The sequence below is a fragment of the Microcaecilia unicolor genome, chromosome 2, assembly GCF_901765095.1.
Source record: "Microcaecilia unicolor chromosome 2, aMicUni1.1, whole genome shotgun sequence".
NCBI lineage: Eukaryota > Metazoa > Chordata > Amphibia > Gymnophiona > Siphonopidae > Microcaecilia > Microcaecilia unicolor.
Genome location: NC_044032.1, coordinates 402,880,544 through 402,905,175, shown reverse-complemented (window position 1 = coordinate 402,905,175; position 24,632 = coordinate 402,880,544). Strand labels below are relative to the sequence as shown.

The 24,632-nt window shown below is 43.8% G+C and overlaps 1 protein-coding gene across 1 annotated transcript in view; it reads right to left on the bottom strand.

The window, feature by feature from the left end:
- The window catches only part of NAAA (N-acylethanolamine acid amidase), a 158,860-nt gene that overhangs the window by 1,693 nt on the left and 132,535 nt on the right, over positions 1-24,632 (bottom strand). Inside the window, exons 8-10 of the mRNA XM_030190650.1 lie at positions 24,140-24,206; positions 14,966-14,994; positions 674-759 (exon numbers count right to left, since the gene is read on the bottom strand). Coding sequence (XP_030046510.1) covers positions 681-759; positions 14,966-14,994; positions 24,140-24,206 — 175 coding nt within the window. The 3' untranslated portion in view covers positions 674-680. The remainder of the gene's footprint in view (positions 1-673; positions 760-14,965; positions 14,995-24,139; positions 24,207-24,632) is intronic.

Sequence of the window (24,632 nt, the reverse complement as noted above, 5' to 3'; positions counted from 1 at the left end):
ACACCTAGAACTTTTTTTGTTTTCAACCTATCTCTGCTCACTTCCTCGAGTAATCTTCTGTTTCTATAGAACTACTAGGCGTACCACTAAATATGTAAGAGACGGTGCCTGCTCGACACAGCTTACAATCTAATCAAGAAGCCGGTTATTTTCTGCTGAATATTGCAGGTTAGTGCTTAGCGGTTCAAGTGTACAGCGCTGTGTACGTCTAGTAGCGCTATAGAAATGATAAGTAGTAGTAGGATAACTGGTTATATCGCATGATATAACCAGCTATCCACTAATATTTAGCACATCGCCGGCTAAGTCTGGCGGCCAAATTAGGCCACTGAAATAGCAGGTATATCTTTGGCTGGTTTAAATTTAACTGGTCAGCGCTGAATATCAACTCGGCCAGTTATGTTTAAACTGGCCAAAAATAAACAGGATATTCAATGCCGGTCACCAGAAAACAGCCTGGCATTGTATATCCGGGCTTGGCGCCAACCACAGTCTGAATATCGGGCCCATTCTATCCTTACATTTTCAGGAACCGGATGGAAACAAGATGTGTGTGTTAATCTGACTTTTCCAATCAACCAGTTAAAGAAACAACCCTTTTTAACAACATCATCACAGGAAAACCCAACTGCTGTGGTCTGAGAAGTTCTTCATTTCCCCTTTGATCTCTTACATTTCTCTTACACAGGATTCATTCTGATCCGAGTCAAATACTGGTCCGGTTGGGCAGCACACATTATTGTTGTGTATATTGTATGTCTGAAAAATGGACACAAAATGGATGAGGACACAGTGGAAATAAAGTACCACAACACAAGATTTAGATCATTTACAAGCCGAATACAGAAACTCTGCCATCTTGATGGTTAACCGCTATGAATCTTTAATTGGAAAAATGGCGATATATAAAACACCAATAGAATAGAACCTAATAGATTAAAACAACAATTTACGCATTTTCAGTTTTAATAAAGTAACAAACGTTTTCAGTTTGAATATGAAACAATAGTCTGTAAACTAAAAGGGCAGTGTTATAACCTGGTGCCTAGACTTGTAAACCACTTCCATGCATCAGAGGCACCAGTAACTGGCAGTGATACGTGTATATGCACTAGTATGATATGTGCAGTGGCGTAGCTAGGATTGAATGGGCCCCGGGTGGAAAAACTGAGATGGGCTTCCCCTTTAACATCATCTCTCTCCCAAGGTAGTGGGGACTTGGGGGGGGGGGGGGGAATATGCCCAAAATCCTTTTTTTCTACCTTTGATGTCTGAGTATTGCTTTAGTCCCAGTATCTCTTCTGCTTTTTTCTTAACTCTCTCCAGGGTCTCCTGACCTTTGGACATTTCTTCTCTATGTCCACCATCCATCTTTCTTATGTGTCTCTATCTTTCCTGTCCAGCGTCTCCCCTCTGTGTCTGTGTGCTTGTCCCTATACTCCCTCCAGAGCCAGCATAACTTTTGTGTCCCCACCTCTCCTCATGTTGGGCTCTTCCCTTTCTTCTGCACTTCCCTGGAGCCCCCGATCCCCCTAGCACCACCCACCTTCTGTATTCTGGCATCTCTGAGTTAGGTCTCTAGGAACTCTGTATTATCATGAATGAGCTGGACCCAGGTGTATTATTAACCTGTTTTATTTACTACTACTACTACTACTACTACTACTATTTAGCATTTCTATAGCGCTACAAGGCATACGCAGCGCTGTACAAACATAGAAGAAAGACAGTCCCTGCTCAAAGAGCTTACAATCTAATAGACAAGAAATAAATAAAGTAAGCAAATCAAATCAATTAATGTGAACGGGAAGGAAGAGAGGAGGGTAGGTGGAGGCGAGTGGTTACAAGTGGTTACGAGTCAAAAGCAAAGAGGTGGGCTTTCAGTCTAGATTTAAAGGTGGCCAAGGATGGAGCAAGACGTAGGGGCTCAGGAAGTTTATTCCAGGCATAGGGTGCAGCGAGACAGAAGGCGCGAAGTCTGGAGTTGGCAGTAGTGGAGAAGGGAACAGATAAGAAGGATTTATCCATGGAGCGGAGTGCACGGGAAGGGGTGTAGGGAAGGACGAGTGTGGAGAGATACTGGGGAGCAGCAGAGTGAGTACATTTATAGGTTAGTAGAAGAAGTTTGAACAGGATGCGAAAACGGATAGGGAGCCAGTGAAGGGTCTTGAGGAGAGGGGTAGTATGAGTAAAGCGACCCTGGCGGAAGATGAGACGGGCAGCAGAGTTTTGCAAAATTAACTGAAAAGTTTAGGGGCCATTTTACTATTTTGCAGTAGGGCTAACGTGCTGGTGGCAGGCGCTAACTCAATACTACCGCCGGGGCACCCAGTAGTTCTGAAGTTGGCGTAAGCTGTTTCTTTCTTTCTTTATTTATTTTACTTATCATTTTTATCTTTTTTACAAGATTCACTTGCAAAAAGGAAATAGAGAAAGAGATTGTATACAAACAAAAACCAATAGAAAATTATCTCATAGAAATTATTTAACCACAATCAATCTCTTCCTTAGCTAAATGAGGGGGAGCGTTTTACAGATGGGGAGATCCAAAATACAAGAAGAAAAAGAAAATATTGTTATATGGCCTGGCCTAAATTCCCACTTTAATCTATACTTAATCAGTTGATCTATCTCTCATTCCTTCGGTCTATTAGATAGCTTTTTCATGTCCAAAAATGTTCAAAGTTGTTCTGGTTCAAAGAAAACAAATTTATTCCCCCAAAATCGTATTAGGCATTTGCATGAATATGCCAGTAAAAAGGTTGCACCCAACGCCTTCGTCTTTTCTCTAAGAGCTAGAAACTGTTTCCTTCTATCCTGTGTTGTCTTTGTAACATCTGGGAAGACCCAAATTCTCTGTCCACAAAATGTTTTTAGGGAATTCTTAAAGTATAACTTTATTACTGAGTTTAAATCTTGCTCGAATACAAATGAGAAATTAGGGTTCGTCATTGAGTCACATCAGACAGTGATTCTTCCAATACTACTACTACTTAACATTTCTAAAGCGCTACTAGGGTTACACAGCGCTGTACAATTAACATAGAAGGACAGTCCCTGCTCAAAGAGCTTACAATCTAAAGGACAAATATACAGTCAGTCAAGTAGGGGCAGTCAAATTGGGGCAGTCTAGATTTCCTGAAGGGATAAGGTTAGGTGCCGAAAGCAACATTGAAGAGGTGGGCTTTGAGCAAGGATTTGAAGATGGGTAGGGAGGGGGCTTGGCGTAAGGGCTCAGGAAGTTTATTTCAAGCATAGGGTGAGGCGAGGTACAATGGGCAGAGCCTGGCGATATATCTTGAATTTCTAACGGGGGTTCTTGATTTAAAGGCAAATTCCCTAGTCCTTTAGGCTCTACCCTGATCTGTGAAGGTATTGATAGATAATAGGTCTTATTAAGCGGAAGAATAGGCGTAGAAGGACATTGTAAAACTTTCAGCAAATATTTTTTAAAGAAATCAGTTTGAACTTATTCCTGTAGCCATAGGGAAATTTAAAAACCTTAAATTCAATCACCTGTTATAATTCTCAATTTGCTCTATTTTTCTACAAGTCAAAATTTTATCTTTTATTTATAGTTCAGTAGTAGATTTTAAATCTTTAACTTCTTGTTGCATAGATGATGTTTGATTCATCGACTCCTGTTTAACTTTTTCCAATGAAGTAGTTAAAGTTTCAACTTTACTCAAGAGAAGAGCCGTTTCCTGGGCTGATTTTGAAACTGCCATTGTTAAAGCCTGTATAGCTCTCCAAATAGACTCCAGTGTAACCTCCGTGGGAGCTGCAAGCTCCACAGTCACTTCTCCTGTGGTCTGGGCTGGTGAACTGCCGAACAAGGCCCCACCGCCATCGACTCCTGATTCAGCCGGGCCCTCTGCACTCTGCCCAAAAAACGCAGGACACGGAGGAGGATTAAGATCCGGAAGTGATAAAGATGTCTCTATCCCCAAGAGAGCCGACGCTCCTCCTTCGGCTCTCAGCTCGGGATCAACTGTTCCGGTAGGTGGGACACTCGTCGCATAGCGATCAATTGTCTGCCGGATCGGGGACGATGTTCTGGCCAGCGGCAGTTGGCCTTTCACCGTCCCCTTCCTTTTAGTGTGAGGCATCGAAATAGGAAATTCAACAATAGAAACGCCAGCAAACAACTCCGATCAGGCAGCAAACGGGCGTAAGCTGTTTCCTGTGATAGAAAATATTTTTCTATTTTCTACTCAGGGGGTGTTCCTGGCGGTAATCAGCAGTGTGGCCAAATTGCCATGCACTGCCTGATTACTGGCCACATTGCCATGCACTGCCTGATTACTGCATAGTAGCGCATTAGCTCTTACCGCCAAGTAAATAGACGGCATTAAGGGCTCAGGCAGTAAATAGTCACATGGAACTTTTAATACTAGCGGACGGCCATTTACTGCCCCGTTAAAAAAGGCCTTTTTACCCAGCCCGGTAAAAAATGGCCCAGCGCACCAATTTCACGTGTCCAAACTAGCACCGCCCACTTTTTACCGCTGCTTAGTAAAAGGGCCCTTTAGATGGGAAGTTTTGCATAGACTTCTTAATAACTCCACACTTAACAATACACGACCACCTAAACTTCCGGAAATCACTAAAAACCAACCTGTTCAAAAAGGCATACCCTATCGACCCAACTTAAGTGCCTAAACCTTGCAACACAAGGAAACCGAAGCTTGTTACAAACTCTACATCACTCTTCCTCTATATGATTCACCAATGTGTCTACAGCACATGAACCTTATTCGACCACGACAACTCGTTGTATTGTTATAATGCCGTTGTATCGCTCCATGGTGCGACCGCACCTGGAGTATTGTGTTCAGTACTGGTCTCCGTATCTCAAAAAAGATATAGTAGAATTGGAAAAGGTACAGCGAAGGGCGACGAAAATGATAGTGGGGATGGGACGACTTTCCTATGAAGAGAGGCTGAGAAGGCTAGGGCTTTTCAGCTTGGAGAAGAGACGGCTGAGGGGAGATATGATAGAAGTGTATAAAATAATGAGTGGAATGGATCGGGTGGATGTGAAGCGACTGTTCACGCTATCCAAAAATACTAGGACTAGAGGGCATGAGTTGAAGCTACAGTGTGGTAAATTTAAAACGAATCGGAGAAAATTTTTCTTCACCCAACGTGTAATTAGACTCTGGAATTCGTTGCCGGAGAACGTGGTACGGGCGGTTAGCTTGACGGAGTTTAAAAAGGGGTTAGATAGATTCCTAAAGGACAAGTCCATAGACCGCTATTAAATGGACTTGGAAAAATTCCGTATTTTTAGGTATAACTTGTCTGGAATGTTTTTACGTTTGGGGAGCGTGCCAGGTGCCCTTGACCTGGATTGGCCACTGTCGGTGACAGGATGCTGGGCTAGATGGACCTTTGGTCTTTCCCAGTATGGCACTACTTATGTACTTATGTACTTATTTGTCTCCCTACCGGAGACGGCGAACGCCTCTACGGTACAATGTAAGCCACACTGAGTCTGCAAATAGGTGGGAAAATGTGGGATACAAATGTAACAAATAAATAAATAAACATAACAGCAATTTATATTGTCACAAACCACAACACTTACTAGACTCCCTCTGGTCCAAAGTGCAGTCTGTGGCTTTAAGCAGCAAACTCAAAGCTTGTGGTTTGAACACTTTTACAACACACTTCTAAATCCTGCAAAAAACTTCAGGTTAATTACTATTGTACATTTTCCAGACATGCAGTAACACTTCCATTATAGGACTCTTCCCTAAGGCCAGCTTAACTAATGGATCAGGTGAGGCTCTGGCACTAAAGAGTTCCAAATACCCGAGCTGTGATGTCATTGGCCCAGTATGGAGGAGTTATGGGTACTACTGGGTGCTTTGCTTCATTCTTTCCACTTCTCTTTCCTTCTTCCTCTTCCCTCTGCCGATGTGGGTGCTGGCGCTGGCCTCGACAGCTGCACGGAGCACCTCGGAACCATTCCCTCCCTGCAAGGCACACTGGGATTGGATGCTCAACATCCGTTACCAGCCTGCTTTGCAGGGAGGATTGGGGATGCTGAAGCATTTAAACTGCTTCAGCATCTGCCACGTTCTTTTTTTTTTTTCTTGGCCTGCCACTGACTGCCTCTGCTGCCTACCTCTTCTGCCGTTGCCTGCCACTGCTGCTGCTCTGCTGCCCTGCAAAGAAGGCTTTTCCACCAGAGCTTCAGCAGGTAAGAGGCCCAGATTTGTTCTGAGACCTATAGGGGGGGGGGGAAAGGAACAGCAGAATTGTTGAAATTGCTGTTGGAGGGGGGGAAGGGAAGGTTGACTTATAGAAGCTGCTGTTGGAGGTGGGGAGGCTTCTACAGACAGCTGGGCTGGGGGAGGGGGTTGTTGAAAAGAAAGGACATTCCAGGTCATTGGGGCGGCAGGAGAAAAGCGGGGGCTTTAAAACTAGAAAAAGAGGAATAAAATATTCAATGTAGGTCGCAGGGTGGGACAGGAGGGAGGTTGAATATGGGGGGGGGGGGGGGGGGGGGGTTACAAAAACAAAAGTTGGTCCAGGGTGCCGCAACTTCTTGAGAGCTGGCACTGGTCTTCCCTTTAACTTACCCTACCTGATATGCCTTTCCTTGAACAGGTTTCACAGCAACTAGTTATAACGTTTATTCTAATAAGGAGATTACGTCACCTCGTTCCCTGGACAGCAATTCCCAGTCCTTTTACAGCAGTCTGGCAATGCCCTAAACCAGGGTGCATTGCTAATGACACAACGGGGACCTATTCCAGCTTGGATGTCTGTTGAAGCACCAGGAACATGCTTCTTTCTGTATATTTTTCAGTTGGAACACTTCCCACAGCAAATTGTCCACTACCACTACTCCAGAACACTGACACTTTCTACGTTCCTTAAGCATAAACTAGGAACAATGTTCTAGTTCCTATCTTATTTCAAGTTCTGACCATTAAGCCTCAAGCATTCGTCATCTGAGCCAGAGCGCCTCTTCCCTGTCCTGCCTGTCCCTCTACAAACAGTCTGGCTTCTTCTCGAGTTCACCAGCAGCCTGCCAAGTTGGCACTGGTATTTGAATACCTTTACATGTGCTCTGAGCTCTTGCTGCTTTGCTAGGAGGACATTTCCCAGACTGTGAGATGACTTTCAGAAATTTACTACATGCTCTGGAGCTCCCTCTAGTGTTCGACTGATATAAAAACAGTGGTGTGCTAACCATATTATTATTTATTGCATTTGTATATATCTTCCAGCTATAAATGTAATACAACTGTGATACATGTATGAAAAAATGAGTGAATGAGGGAGGAACATTAGCGAGAGCGTACGTATGTGTGAGCAGTTTTGACAAAAGAGGATATAAATAGCTTTAGTTTATTATAGTAAAAAAGTAATCACATATTCTTTGTTCTGATAAAACACTTTTGGATTGGGAGCACTAAAGTTTGCTCACTGTTGTTCATACGAACACATGGGAGATTTTCAATGATAGAGAAACTTATCCACCCCTCTAGGAATAGCCTTTAGCCCTACCACTTGGGCCATGTGGTAGCTGGATAGTAGTTCCAAATTGTCATGCATTGGGCATGTGTAGATGCCTACGCGGCTTAGTAAAAGGGCCCATGAATCTTTACATAGTAACATAGTAACATAGTAGATGACGGCAGAAAAAGACCTGCATGGTCCATCTAGTCTGCCCAAGACAAACTCATATGTGTATACCTTACCTTGAATTTGTACCTGTCCTTTTCAGGGCACAGACCATATAAGTCTGCCCAGCAGTATTTCCCACCTCCCAACCACCAGTCCCGCCTCCCATCAGCGGCTCTGGTACAGACCGTATAAGTCCGCCCTCCCCTATCCTCGCCTCCCAACCACCACCCCCTCTTCCCCCCAACTGCTCCGCCACCCAATTTCAGCTAAGCTTCTGAGGATCCATTCCTTCTGCACAGGATTCCTCTATGCATATCCCACGCATGTTTGAACTCCGTTACCGTTTTCATCTCCACCACCTCCCGCGGGAGGGCATTCCAAGCGTCCACCACCCTCTTTGTGAAAAAATACTTCCTGACATCTTTCCTGAGTCTGCCCCCCTTCAATCTCATTTCATGTCCTCTCGTTCTACCGCCTTCCCATCTCCGGAAAAGATTAGTTTGCGGATTAATACCTTTCAAATATTTGAACGTCTGTATCATGTCACCCCTGTTCCTCCTTTCCTCCAGGGTGTACATGTTCAGGTCAGCAAGCCTCTCTTCATACGTCTTGGAACGTAAATCCCATACCATCCTCGTAGCTTTTCTTTGTACCGCTTCCATTTTTTTAACATCCTTCGCAAGATACGGCCTCCAAAACTGTACACAATACTCCAGGTGGGGCCTCACCAACGTCTTATACAGGGGCATTAAAACCTCCCTTCTTCTGCTGGTCACTCCTCTCTCTATACAGCCTAGCAATCTTCTAGCTACTGCCACCGCCTTGTCGCACTTTCGTCGCCTTCAGGTCCTCAGATACTATCACCCCAAGATCCCTCTCCCCGTCCGTGCCTATCAGACTCTCCCCGCCTAACACATACGTCTCCCTTGGATTTCTACTCCCTAAGTGCATCACTTTGCATTTCTTCGCATTGAATTTTAATTGCCAAACGTTAGACCATTCTTCTAGCTTCTTCAGATCTTTTTTCATGTTTTCCACACCCTCCGGGGTGTCCACTCTGTTGGAAATCTTGGTGTCATCCGCAAAAAGGCAAACTTTACCTTGTAACCCTTCGGCAATGTCACTCACAAATATATTGAACAGAATCGGCCCCAGCACCGATCCCTGAGGCACTCCACTACTCACCTTTCCCTCCTCCGAACGAACTCCATTCACCACCACCCTCTGGCGTCTGTCTGTCAACCAGTTCCTAATCCAGTTCACCACTTCAGGTCCTATCTTCAGGCCGTCTAGTTTATTTAAGAGCCTCCTGTGGGGAACCGTGTCGAAAGCCTTGCTGAAATCTAAGTAGATGATGTCCATAGCGCGTCCTTGATTTAATTCTCCTGTCACCCAGTCAAAGAATTCAATGAGATTCGTTTGGCACGATTTCCCTTTGGTGAAACCATGTTGTCTCGGATCTTGCAACTTATTGGCTTCCAGGAAATTCACTATCCTTTCCTTCAGCATGGCTTCCATTACTTTTCCAATAACCGAAGTGAGGCTTACCGGCCTGTAGTTTCCAGCTTCTTCCCTATCCCCACTTTTGTGAAGAGGGACCACCTCCGCCGTTCTCCAATCCCTCGGAACCTCTCCCGTCTCCAAGGATTTATTAAACAAGTCTTTAAGAGGACCCGCCAGAACCTCTCTGAGCTCCCTCAGTATTCTGGGGTGGATCCCGTCCGGCCCCATGGCTTTGTCCACCTTTAGCTTTCCAAGTTGTTGATACACACTCTCTTTTGTGAACGGCGCTCTATCCACCTCATTCTCAGGTGTACTTTTGCTAGTCCCTCTCGGTCCTTCCCCAGGGTTTTCTTCAGTGAAAACAGAACAAAAGTATCTATTTAGCAAATTGGCTTTTTCTTCATCATTTTCTACATACTACTACTACTACTACTATTTAGCATTTCTATAGCGCTACAAGGCATACGCAGCGCTGTACAAACATAGAAGAAAGACAGTCCCTGCTCAAAGAGCTTACAATCTAATAGACAAAAAATAAATAAAGTAAGCAAATCAAATCAATTAATGTGAACGGGAAGGAAGAGAGGGTAGGTGGAGGCGAGTGGTTACGAGTCAAAAGCAATGTTAAAGAGGTGGGTTTTCAGTCTAGATTTAAAGGTGGCCAAGGATGGGGCAAGACGTAGGGGCTCAGGAAGTTTATTCCAGGCGTAGGGTGCAGCGAGACAGAAGGCGCGAAGTCTGGAGTTGGCAGTAGTGGAGAAGGGAACAGATAAGAAGGATTTATCCATGGAGCGGAGTGCACGGGAAGGGGTGTAGGGAAGGACGAGTGTGGAGAGATACTGGGGAGCAGCAGAGTGAATACATTTATAGGTTAGTAGAAGAAGTTTGAACAGGATGCGAAAACGGATAGGGAGCCAGTGAAGGGTCTTGAGGAGAGGGGTAGTATGAGTAAAGCGACCCTGGCGGAAGATGAGACGGGCAGCAGAGTTTTGAACCGACTGGAGAGGGGAGAGGTGACTAAGTGGGAGGCCAGCAAGAAGCAGATTGCAGTAGTCTAAACGAGAGGTGACAAGGGTGTGGATGAGGGTTTTGGTAGAGTGCTCGGAAAGAAAGGGGCGGATTTTACGGATGTTGTAAAGAAAGAAACGACAGGTCTTGGCGGTCTGCTGGATATGAGCAGAGAAGGAGAGAGAAGAGTCAAAGATGACCCCAAGGTTTCGAGCTGAGGAGACAGGGAGAATGAGAGAGCCATCAACAGAAATAGAAAACGGGGGGAGCGGGGAGGTGGGTTTGGGGGGGAAAATGAGAAGCTCGGTTTTGGTCATATTTAATTTCAGGTGGCGTTGAGACATCCAGGCAGCAATGTCAGACAAGCACGCTGAAACTTTGGTTTGGATGCAAGGTGAGATATCAGGGGTAGAAAGGTAGATTTGGGAGTCATCAGCATAGAGGTGGTAGGAAAAGCGTTTTGTTGTATCTTTTAGTCTCACAATTCCCTTTATAGTCTTTCTCCTTTCACTAATATACCTGAAGAAGTTTTTGTCTCCCCTCCTTACATTTCTAGCCATTTGTTCTTCCGCTTGCGCCTTCGCCAGACGTACCTCTCTCTTGGCTTCTTTCAGTTTCATCCGGTATTCCTCCCCATGTTCCTCCTCTTGAGATTTTCTATATTTCTGGAACACTAACTCTTTAATCTTTATTTTCTCAGCCACTTGCTTTGAGAACCATATCGGTTTCCTTTTTCTATTGCTTTTATTTACTCTCCTTACATAAAGGTCTGTGGCCCTGTTTATTACTTCTTTTAGCCTGGACCACTGTCCTTCCACTTCTCGTATGTCCTCCCAGCCCATCAGCTCCTTCCTCAGGTATTCTCCCATTTTGTTAAAGTCAGCTCGCTTGAAATCCAGGACTTTGAGTTTAGAGTGGCCGCCATCCACATGAGCCGTTACATCAAAACAAACCGTTTGATGGTTACTGTTTCCCAGGTGTGCAGCCACTCGGACATTTGACACACTATCCCCATTCGTGAGCACCAGATCCAACGTGGCTCCCTCCCTCGTGGGTTCGTTCACCATTTGTCTGAGCAGAGCACTTTGGAAAGCATCCACAATCTCTCTACTTCTTTCCGATTTTGCAGACGGAACCTTCCAATCTACATCCGGCAGATTAAAATCTCCCAACAACAGCACCTCTCTTTTCTTCCCCAACTTTTGAATATCAGCAATCAGATCTTTATCTAGTTCTTCCAATTGTGTCGGGGGTCTATAGACAACACCCACGTGGACCAAGGTTCTATCCTCTCTTTTTAAGGTGATCCATATCGCTTCTTCCTTTCCCCAGTTCCCTGTCATTTCAGTCGCTGCGATATCATTTCTCACATACAGAGCTACTCCTCCACCTATACGTCCCTCTCTATCCTTCCTAAAAAGATTATAGCCTGGTATGTTTACATCCCATTCATGGGAACCATTGAGCCATGTCTCTGTGACTGCAACTATGTCCAAGTCAGCCTCCAAAATCAGGGCTTGAAGGTCATGAATTTTTTTGCTTAGACTGCGAGCATTTGTGGTCATTGCTTTCCATGTACATTTCCTAGTATGTGTTTTGGTTTTAGTGATTTGTGAGGGTGTTTTCTCTTTGGGTACCTTCTCATATTTTTGTTCCCCCTTCCTTGCTTTTTCTTTTTTTTCCGCTTCAGTTTTATTTTCAGGAACATCACAGTGCTGTAGTGGAGCAAAGGAATTTTGTAGTGGCAACACTTGTGCGGGCGGATGCTTCTGTGTCACATGATGAAGTCTGCCTGAGCCTACTGTGAACCATCTGTTCTTATGTGGTTTTATTCTTTGAGGCAGTGGTGAGAAGTTATGATTCTGCACAGTCCTATAAGTTGCTTTAATTGCATCTAATTCTTGCATTACTTTACAGAGCTCTTGTTTTAAAGTAGATAGCTGAAGACAGATAGGACAAGCTTTAAGTCTCCAGATGATTGGCCTTGAAACTAAAGCATCACAATTATTGCAGAGAATAAAAGTCATCCTGATTGGTTGAAATGGGTATGAACAGGTGTACTATGTTGGAGTAACAGCCTGCAAGACTGCCTGTGTATGATTGAGTAAAGTTAATGAGGTTTTGTTTGTCTATAAATGAGTGGCAAACCCTGGGGTGGGTGGGATTATAAGTTCCAAAGTGTCAGCTAAGTGCTGTTGATTTGTTGAATGGGTATGAATAGGTATTTTATGATGAGGCTTGACAGTATACAAGATTAACTTTACTCCTCAGCAATTTGAGACAGTTGTAATTTGGGTGGAGTTAAGTTGTGATAAGTAGTATAGTTAGAATAGGGATTTAGGAAGTGTCAGTCTTGGGTTGGGTGGGTATAAACCTAAATTGTGGAATGTGTTTGCTGTAAAACCTATCTTAGGCCTGTATTAAGCCTCTTTTCTACAATGCTGATTGGGACAAGGGGAGGACAAGGATAGTAGGTAGAGATATGCAAAAAAACCACAGTCTTTGAATAAAATACAGTAAACGGATCCATCTACAGCTCTGTAGTCACGCTTCAGTCAATATTCAATAGGGTTTAAAAGGGCAGTAGACACTCCTGCTCATTTAAACCCTGCTCAACAGGCTGACCCTGCATATTGTAACATGCTGCCTCCTGGGAATGCACCTATCTCTGTCTGCAGATCTCCCAGATGTTGGTCTGGGCAGCATCTCTGACTGAGAGTGAGCTTACTTTAAAGAGAAAGGCTGCTTAGAAGTTTCTGGCTGTAGGCTAGTGGGCTCCAACTTCTTTATACGCCTTTCTTCCCAGTCTTTCTAGTCCCTGGGACCCCACTCTTTGTGCCCAATAGACTGTCAGGCTCTAGAATGTTCCAAAAATGCTCTTTATTCAAAATCACCAAAACAAACACAGTTCTTTGTCTTCCTTTTCAAACATAGATTCTAGTTAATCACGGTCCAACAATGTATTCCTGTTCTAAGCAAGTTCCTTAAGTAAGTTCAAGAAACCCTGGTTTGTATTATTGACTCTTCCGACACATGGCATTCTGCCGGCCAACAGGAACATCAGGAGGACCAACAATACTGCAGGGTAGAATGGTACTTCTCCACCTTCTCCTAGTCACGTTTTCAGGGTTACCACAAAGAATATTCATGAGATAGACTTGCATGTAGCAGAGACCCATCATATGCAACTCTGTCTCATGGATATTCAGGCCCAGATGCACAAAACTTTAACGACCCTTTAACGAGGAAATTTTAAACCGTAGCATGCATTAAAGGCCTTTTCCCGACGAAGCTAGCAGCTAACGAAAACAGAATACAAATGAGTAACTACCATTGTAATGTGGACGATTCGGGATGCACTAACCATACCGACGATTGCACCGAATCATTTACCGCGATATATTTTACGTGTGGTCAGAGCTGTCCTTAAGGCCTGAACTGTCAGACACGCCACTACTTCCCACTCCCCCCTGCAGCATACAAATCCAAGCTGGCATGTTTAAAAGTGAGATTAAATTAAAACGCTACTGCAGTACTTCCTAGGCTTCCCCCTGCATCCATAGAAAACTAAAAACAAAAATCGAAATAGGATCGGGAGGGGGCAAGGGTGCTCGTCAGGAGCGTCCTATATGGACGGCCTTGCCCCCCCCCCCCCCAGCTACTCCCCGCTTCCCGCCGCTTCCTCCTGCATGAAAAATTGAAATTTTAGCAGCCCCGGTCCCCCTCCCTTCCTGTTCCTTTCTCTCTTCTCTGCCAAAGCTCCACCTCCCGTCATCCTATGCCCCCATGCCCCGCCCCCACAGCCCCCCCCGAGGTCATCTATGCCGCTCCCCCCCTCCACCGGGCCCCCCTCCGCATTACCGGGCCCGCGCAGCACCTCTCATCTCTGTCTGAAGGCACTGCACGGGCAGGAAGATCTGTTCGTTGCCGAGTCTTCATGACGTCTCTCCTTCCCTGGCCTAGGCCCGCCCCCTTCTGACGTAAGTAACTACATAGGTTACTTATGTCAGACGGGGGTGGGCCCAGGTCAGGGAAGGAGAGACGTCATGAAGACTCGGCGACAAACAGATCTTCTTCCTGCCTGTGCAGCGCCTTCAGACAGAGGTGAGAGGCGCTGCGCGGGCCCAGTAATGTGGAGGGAGGGCCCGGTGGAGGGGGGGAGTGGTGGCGACGACCTCAGGGGGGGGTGGGGCGGGGGTGGAGGATGGCGGGAGGCGGCGCTTGGGACAGTACAACGAAAGGAAAAGAGGAAGGGAGGGGGGCCGGGGCTGCTAAAATTTGGAGCTTTCTTGCAGGGGGAAGCGGGGAACAGCGGGGACCTCGGGCGGGGGGGGGGGGGGGGGGCAAGGCCGTCCATACAGGATGCTCCTGACGAGCGCCTTTGCCCCCTCCCGATCTATTTCGATTTTTGTTTTATTTACTTCTAGTGCAGGGGGAAGCGGGGAGCCACGTGTTTCTGTTGTGTTTTTTTTGTTTGTTTTGACGTTTGTGGCATGCGCAGAGCAGCCGGCATAGCGCTTGGCTGCTCTGCGCATGCTTTAGGGGCCGATTACCGACGGGGATTACGAATGTTTAATACATTGTACTTTTCAATACCGCACCGAACGTGTGCGACTTGTTTTTTTGGTGCATTCTACGTTTTTTCAAATTCGTTAGGACTTTTACGTTTTAGTTTTTTTTAACGTTTGATTGATGCATCTGGGCCTCATTGTGGTAATTCTGACTGGTAAGGTATGCCTCCAGGATAGGGTTCAGGAGCACTGGGGTAGAGCAATGGAAACTGTAGACATGCAAACAAAGCAGTACTTACACATTTAAAACAGGTTCCACCGACAAGACCTGCATTTAAAAACAACAAAAAAACATGCTGGGATCTGGTTCAGATGTAACCTCAATCTTTCAACAAACTGACACACAAGATTGTAGTCAAAATAAAATAATGTCACCCTATGTATTTATTTAAAAAAATACACACACAACATATTAATAAATTAATTATATAATACTATGGGCATATTTTATAAATTCCACGATGTGTAATCACACCATAGGTAGTACTTGTACATTACAATTTTATCCTCAATCACGTGCACAGTATATAACATGCTACATGCAGAAAGCCTGGAAACTAATTACCAACATGATTAACAGTAATTTTTTCAGGCTGGAGAACTTTGGATGCTTTTCCTCTTTTTAATTGTATTTAATTAAACCGCATTGTAATAGAATGGCAGTACTGGTACCTGCTCCCCACACTGGCTGCCAGCCCACCCAGTCCTGACCCCAAGGGATCATGCTTAGAGATGGAATGTTCTCAGATTGCCTCACTCATTTAACCCTTTACCTCCCATTTGGCAATTAGTCCTAGTCGTAAAATGATTTGACTGATCATTCCCATTCACTCTCCCCCAAACCATTTCTCATTCCCATTAACTTAGTACATCGAGTCTGACTTTAAGCAACAGGCTACATTTTTTACATATTTCTGGCATGGGGATACCCGAGGGCTGTGTTATGTAAAGCTTTTTTAAGAACGCATTTTGCTCAATGAGATTTGCTATTCCAATATTGTGAACATACTGAATTAGAAGCTCTGGTATGTGTTTTGCCTTTCTCTTCTTTGGCTCTTTTAATAGCGTAATCTATTTGATCTTATTGGTATGCTCTACAATTGCACCTGTCCTCTAGTACCATATCAGAGGGGACAAAATATTGGTGAAATTCTTTTCAAGAAATATGGGGGTTCTAGGCAGAACACTCTTGTGGGATCTCATACAGCTTGTGGACAATGTCAGTGGTGCTCAAGTATATTAACTGGTTCTCAATGGATAGATCATCAAACTAAATGATGCAATTCAATCCCAACTATACCCCAACTGCTCAGCCTCCATGGTGATATATATTATTATGTGCCCCTGTAATAAGATCTATATCGGCAAAAGTAAGCTCTCGATAAAGCTGCGCCTTAATGAGTACAAATCTAGAATTCAAACTCATAATTGTGAAGCCCCATTGCCCCAAGTACAAAATAAGTACATGTATATAATATGTAAATACCTTTGATTGTAACCACAGAAAGGCAGTATATCAAGCCCCTTTCCCTCCCTCTCCCTCCCTCCCTTTGGTCCAACATTGGGAATAGGAGAAACATCAACTCATAGACATTTGTTGGAGAGTTGTTGACCAGATATCTGAAGGATGGGAGGGTGATAATTATGAACGCTACTTGAATTACAGAGAACAGTAATGGCTTTTTAAATTGCGCTCAGCAGCTCCTGATAGGTCAAATAAAGAAGTTGAATGGATGATGTTGATCTAGTCCAGCTCTCTAATTGGTGGTTAAAAAACATGTGATTGTGTTCAAAAGGACTGACAGTTGGAAAAAGAAGCCACGGCCATATTATACTGAACCGCAGGAGCAAATCTTTTTGGTCTGTTTTACTGTTGGATAAGAGAGAATAAGCTTGTAGCTAAGTAAATGTTTTTTATAATGTATTTTTGGTATTTTGCTAATTAAAATGTTTTTTCTCTATAGGAGACCAGCCTTTCATACAGCCAAATGATGAAACATGGATTCATGTTGGCATTATATGTCTCCTAGCTACAGTGGGGGAAATAAGTATTTGATCCCTTGCTGATTTTGTAAGTTTGCCCACTGACAAAGACATGAGCAGCCCATAATTGAAGGGTAGGTTATTGGTAACAGTGAGAGATAGCACATCACAAATTAAATCCGGAAAATCACATTGTGGAAAGTATATGAATTTATTTGCATTCTGCAGAGGGAAATAAGTATTTGATCCCTCTGGCAAACAAGACCTAATACTTGGTGGCAAAACCCTTGTTGGCAAGCACAGCGGTCAGACGTCTTCTGTAGTTGATGATGAGGTTTGCACACATGTCAGGAGGAATTTTGGTCCACTCCTCTTTGCAGATCATCTCTAAATCATTAAGAGTTCTGGGCTGTCGCTTGGCAACTCGCAGCTTCAGCTCCCTCCATAAGTTTTCAATGGGATTAAGGTCTGGTGACTGGCTAGGCCACTCCATGACCCTAATGTGCTTCTTCCTGAGCCACTCCTTTGTTGCCTTGGCTGTATGTTTTGGGTCATTGTCGTGCTGGAAGACCCAGCCACGACCCATTTTTAAGGCCCTGGTGGAGGGAAGGAGGTTGTCACTCAGAATTGTACGGTACATGGCCCCATCCATTCTCCCATTGATGCGGTGAAGTAGTCCTGTGCCCTTAGCAGAGAAACACCCCCAAAACATAACATTTCCACCTCCATGCTTGACAGTGGGGACGGTGTTCTTTGGGTCATAGGCAGCATTTCTCTTCCTCCAAACACGGCGAGTTGAGTTCATGCCAAAGAGCTCAATTTTTGTCTCATCTGACCACAGCACCTTCTCCCAATCACTCTCGGCATCATCCAGTGTTCACTGGCAAACTTCAGACGGGCCGTCACATGTGCCTTCCGGAGCAGGGGGACCTTGCGGGCACTGCAGGATTGCAATCCGTTATGTCGTAATGTGTTACCAATGGTTTTCGTGGTGACAGTGGTCCCAGCTGCCTTGAGATCATTGACAAGTTCCCCCCTTGTAGTTGTAGGCTGATTTCTAACCTTCCTCATGATCAAGGATACCCCATGAGGTGAGATTTTGCGTGGAGCCCCAGATCTTTGTCGATTGACAGTCATTTTGTACTTCTTCCATTTTCTTACTATGGCACCAACAGTTGTCTCCTTCTCGCCCAGCGTCTTACTGATGGTTTTGTAGCCCATTCCAGCCTTGTGCAGGTGTATGATCTTGTCCCTGACATCCTTAGACAGCTCCTTGCTCTTGGCCATTTTGTAGAGGTTAGAGTCTGACTGATTCACTGAGTCTGTGGACAGGTGTCTTTCATACAGGTGACCATTGCCGACAGCTGTCTGTCATGCAGGTAACGAGTTGATTTGGAGCATCTACCTGGTCTGTAGGGGCCAGATCTCTTACTGGTTGGTGGGGGATCAAATACTTATTTCCCTCTGCAGAATGCAAATAAATTCATATACTTTCCACAATGTGATTTTCCGGATTTAATTTGTGATGTGCTATCTCTCACTGTTACCAATAACCTACCCTTCAATTATGGGCTGCTCATGTCTTTGTCAGTGGGCAAACTTACAAAATCAGCAAGGGATCAAATACTTATTTCCCCCACTGTATATGAAATTGAGCTCCAAGATAAAATAAGTTAAAATCTGAACCTAAATTATACTCCTTAGGGCCCTGTTTACTAAGATGTGCTAGCGTTTTTAGCACTTGCTAACGCTAGAGACACCCATATATTCTTATGGGTGTCTCTAGCATTAGCACGCGCTAAAAACGCTAGCGTGCCTATAGTGCAGCTTAGTAAACGGCCCTAAGTGATTATGAATCATTACTGCATTTTGCATAAGTACATAAGTGTTGCCATACTGGGAAAGACCAAAGGTCCATCAAGCCCAGCATCCTGTTTCCAACAGTGGCCAATCCAGGTCACAAATACCTGGCAAGATCCCAAAAAAGTACAAAACATTTTATACTGCTTATCCCAGAAATAGTGGATTTTCTCCAAGTCCATTTAATAACGGTCTATGGACGTTTCCTTTAGGAAGCCATCCAAACCTTTTTAAAATTCCGCTAAGCTAGCCGCCTTTACCACATTCTCTGGCAACAAATTCCAGAGTTTAATTACACATTAAGTGAAGAAAATTTTTCTCTGATTCGTTTTAAATTTACTACATTGTAGCTTCATCACATGCCCCCTAGTCCTAGTATTTTTGGAAAGTGTGAACAGACGCTTCACATCTACCCGTTCAACTCCACTCATTATTTTATAGACCTCTATCATATCTCCCCTCAGCCACCTTGTCTCCAAGCTGAAGAGCCCTAGCCGCTTTAGCCTTTCCTCATAGGGAAGTTGTCCCATCCCCTTTATCATTTTCGTCGCCCTTCACTGCACCTTTTCTAATTCCACTATATCCTTTTTGAGATGGGGTGACCAGAATTGAACACAATATTCGAGGTGCAGTCGCACCATGGACCGAAAAAAAGGCATTATAACATCCTCATTTTTGTTTTCCATTCCCTTCCTAATAATACCTAACATTCTATTTGCTTTCTTAGCCACAGCAGCACACTGAGCAGGTTTCAACGTATCATCAACGACGACGCCTAGATCCCTTTCTTGGTCCGTGACTCCTAACGTGGAACTTGCATGACATAGCTATAATTCAGGTTCCTCTTTCCCAAATGCATCACTTTACACTTGCTCACATTAAACGTCATCTGCCATTTAGATGCCCAGTCTCCCAGTCTCGTAAGGTCCTCTTATAATTTTTCACAATCCTCCCGCGATTTAACGACTTTGAATAACTTTGTGTCATCAGCAAATTTAATGACCTCACTAGTTACTCCCATCTCTAGGTCATTTATAAATATGTTAAAAAGCAGCGGTCCCAGCAAAGACCCTGGGGAACCCCACTAACTATCCTTCTCCATTGAGAATACTGACCATTTAACCCTACTCTCTGTTTTCTATCTTTTAACCAGTTTTTAATCCACAATAGGACACTACCTCCTATCCCATGACTCTCCAATTTCCTCTCGAGTCTTTCATGAGGTACTTTGTCAAACGCCTTCTGAAAATCCAGATACACAATATCAACCGGCTCACCTTTATCCACGTTTGTTCACCCCTTCAAAGAAATGTAATAGATTGGTGAGGCAAGATTTCCCTTCACTAAATCCATGTTGACTTTGTCTCATTAATCAATGCTTTTGAATATGCTCTGCAATTTTGTTCTTAATAATAGTCTCTACCATTTTGCCCGGCACCGAGGTCAGACTCACCGGTCTATAAATTTCCCGAATCTCCTCTGGAGCCTTTTTTAAAAATCGGCGTTACATTGGCCACCCTCCAATCTTCTGGTACCATGCTCGATTTTAAGGATAAATTACACATTACTAACAGTAGCTCCGCAAGCTCATTTTGTAATATATGTTTTTTTTTAAATACAGATCGATGACGAATGATAATTTGCCCTGACGCTATGGAGCTGCACTGTGGGCTGAATATTCTAATTTTCTGATAAATCCCAGCATAACATAAAAATTTTAATCACTTGGGGGAAGAGTTTGTACTCATTAGAATACTGGCATATATCCTATATGTGAACATGTGTTACTTATTAATTAGGAGTTTTTTTACTGTCTTTTTGAAGACATTTTCCCAATACGCTGCCTATGTGCAATTGTATAACTATGCACATGTGTGTGATGGTGTGCAGTTTGCAGGCGGGTATACACGGGGGAGGGGGGTCTCTGGGCAGAGCACAGGCAGGGCGCACATTTCCGCAGATAACTTATTGAATGATATGAATTATAGAAGTATCTCCTGAAAAGCTAAAGAGATTAGGGCTCTTCAGCTTAGAGGACAGACTGTTGAGAGGAGAAATGATAGAGATCTATAAAATCCTGAAAAGATTGTTTAGGCTTTCAAAAATTACAAAGGCTAGGGGACACTCCATGAAGTTACACAAGAGCACATTGAAAACAAACAGGAGGCAGTTAAGTGCTCCCACATTAATTATTTGCAGTTGCCATGCGCTAATGACATTAGCACACGACCTGCAAAAAAAAATAATCAAAAGCGCCCTGTTTTATGATACGCTAGAAATGAGTTTAGCGTGTGGGAAAGCCACGGGTTAGGACATGCTAAGCTCATTTCATAGCACATCTTAGTAAAAGGGCCCCTTAGGCTGTAAAGCTCTCTAAAGAAAATATCTACTGTACCTGATTGTAACTCACCTTGAGCTATAATTGTAAAAGTCATGGGCTAAATTTCTTTCAACCCCCCCCCCCCCCTTAAGTGAATAAAGAGGCATGTTTTCAAAGCACTTAGTGTTCCAAAGTTCCATAGAAACCTATGGAACTTTGGAAGGCTAAGTGCTTTGAAAATATGCCTCAAAGTGACTTATCTGATTCAAGATAACCACATAGACTTTGATCCTGGGGAACTGGGTTCGATTCCCACTGCAGGCACAGGCAGCTCTTTGTAACTCTGGGCAAGTCACTTAACCCTCCATTGCCCCAGGTACAAATAAGTACCTGTATATGTAAGCCGCCATTGAGCCTGCCATGAGTGGGAAAGCGCGGGGTACAAATGTAATAATTAAAAAAAAAAAAGTCATTCAGTTACCTTTACAAGGATCTTTCAGAAATCCATAACCTGGACTGTATACTGTCAGAGACAGGATGCTGAGCTCAATAGATTTTTGTCTAACACAGTCTGGCTTTCCTTATGTCCTTAGTCTCTCCCAAATATTATTCCTTAATTTCTTAACCTATTGCTATTGCACAACTCAAACAAAATTGTTTCAAATGAAAAACTGTCTTCAGTGGGGCACAAAACAGATACACACTACTCCCCTCAAACCTCTATCCAATACTTCAGTCACGGTCTAGGTATCTGAATCTTTGAATAAGATGCATTAAACGGATCCGCCTACAGCTCTGTAGTCAGGCTTCAGTCAATATTCAACAGGGTTTAAGTGGGCAGGAGACACTCCTACTCATTGAAACCCTGCTCAACGAGCTGACCCTGGATATTGTGACATGGTGCCCCCTGGGAATTCACCCACCTCTTTCCACAGATCTCCCAGATGTTGGTCTGGGCAGCATCTCTGACTGAGAGTGAGCTTACCTTTAAGAGAAAGGCTGCTTAGACTGTCAGGCTCTAGAATGTTCTAAAAATGCTCTTCATTCAAAATCACCAAAACAAACACAGTTCTATATGTCTTCCTTTTCAAACACTGATTCTAGTTAATCATGGTTCAACAATGTATTCCTGTTCTATCAGAGTAAACATAGGACACTCTTCCTTCACTCCACAATGGAATGCTTTTGTTCCATGCAAATAATAAGGCTCCTGCCATTCCCCCACTTCCTTAGGGATTTTACATACTATTATCTCTGATCATGGGGGCTATTTTTAGAGCACTGTTTGGAACAGTGCGGGGCTTTCACTCATCTGCCCATAAGTTCCTGGTCCCGCTTTCCCCACCCCTTTTTCCTGAGAGAGACACTGATCCATGCCATGTTTTCCTGTCTGCTCAACCTTCCTTCTTGTGTCCCCATGGAACTTGTAGCCTGTCACAATATGCAGGCAGCACTTAACTGCACAGTGCCTCTGAATATTCCCCCTGACCACTGCAGCACTGTGCGTTATTGATGGGGTGGTCCATGGGTGGAGGTGAAGAGTAGCCAGCAGTTATGCAGGCACTGGACATATTTAGTGCCGAAGGTCACATAGCTAAGCGGGCAGATATTCCCAGAATAGCCTGCTCAGGTTCCATATGCTGTAATTGACCTCAAAGTGTCCCTCAGTTTGGAAATGAGACGGCTGAGGGGAGATATGATTGAGGTCTACAAAATCCTAAATGGTGTAGAATGAGTAAAAGTGAATCCATTTTTCACTCTTTCAAAAAGTACAAAGACCAGGGGACACTCAATGAAATTACATGGAAATACTTTTAAAACAAATAGGAGGAAATATTTTTTCACTCAAAGAATAGTTAAGCTCTGGAACTTGATGCAGGAGGATGTAGTAACAGTGATTAGCATATCTGGGTTTAAACACGGTTTGGACAAGCTCCTGGAGGAAACGCCCATAGTCTGTTATTGAGATGGACATGGGGGAAGCTATTTATGCCTGCTTAGCTATGTGAGCGCTGGCACCTGCGTAACTTCCAGGCCAGCAGCTGATCCACATATTCAATGATGCTGCCCAGGCATGGCCCCAGCACTGAACATTCAGGATAGATTTTTATTTATTTATTTATTTATTACATTTGTTTCCCACATTTTCCCACCTATTTGCGGGCTCAGTGTGGCTTACAATACATTATGAATTATGGAAATACAGTTTGTTACATTGCGATTATGGGTTACATTGTGAAGAGTTATGGAAGACAAAGTCAAGTCAATCATCTTTGGGGCGTAGAAACTATGGGATGTGACATAGGGGGAATGATAGGGTGATCGAATAATAGCAAGAGAGCGTTAGGGTATTGCAATTTTATCTGTGGGTAGATTTTTGAGTGGGAGAGAATATGGGGAAAGAGAGTTTAGAAGAGAATATCTTGATACATTGTGTTGGTGTGCATGGAATTCATGTGTTTTGATCCTTGCAGTAAGTTTTTTCAAAGATATAGGTCTTCAATCGTTTACGGAAGTCGGTTAGTTCATAGATCGTTTTCAGGTTGTGTGGTAGTGTATTCCAGAGTTGCGTGCTCATGTAGGAGAAGGTTGATGCATGTAGTACTTTGTACTTTATGCCTTTGCACTTAGGGAAGTGGAGGTTGAGGAAAGTTCGGGATGATCCTTTGGCATTTCTGGGTGGCAGGTCTATTAAGTCAGACATGTATGCAGGGGCTTCACCGTGAATGATTTTGTGAACTAACGTGCATACTTTAAAGGTGATACGTTCCTTGAGTGGGAGCCAGTGTAGTTTCTCACGTAAGGGTGTTGCACGTTCGTATTTTGGTTTTCTGAAGATGAGTCTGGCTGCTGTGTTCTGGGCTGTTTGAAGTTTTCTCAATATTTGTTCTTTGCAGCCTGCGTATAGTGAGTTGCAGTAGTCCAGATGGCTGATTACGAGTGATTGCACTAGGCTGCGGAAGACAGATCTTGGAAAGAATGGTTTTATTCTTTTCAGTTTCCACATGAAGTAGAACATCTTTTTTGTTGTGTTGTTCGCGTGAGTCTCAAGTGTTAGGTGTCGGTCAATTGTGACTCCAAGGATTTTTAAATTTTCTGATATTGGCAGGTTTAGTTTAGGTGTGTTGATAGCGGTAAATTTGGTAGATTCAGCATGCAGTCAGTGGTTTTAAAATCATTGACTGCCACAGACTGAATATCAGAGGAGCTGTTTCTATCTGAGACAGGTTTTATTTTCTTTCACATATACCTTATAAAGGGTATCGTTATTAATATTTTTTTGTCCAGTGGCATTCAGGGCCTTGATGGCTGGAGTTCTGTAAACATAAAAAGCAAAATGTCAGCTTTACAAAAAGTTATGACCTTTCAAGTTTCACTTAGAAGGGTAAAACGTCATGGTTAGTTTGATTACTACAATTTTAGAGGCCCTCTTTACCAAAGAATTTTTCCATTTTATGGCTATGGGGAAAATGCATGAAGCACAAATCTCTAATTGGGCGCCTGGGATTACTTACATCTTAAGCGTTCAGAAAAATGGCACTTACACACATAGCCACCCTAAGCACTATTCTATAAGGGCATGCTTGTGCTATAATGTGCAATTGCTAGGGGAAAGGGGATGGGATGTGATATACTGCCTTTCTGTGGTTACAATCAAAGCGGTTTGTACATAATATGTACAGGTACTTACTTTGTACCTGGGGCAACAGACGGCTAAGTCACAAGGAGCTGCAGTGGAAATC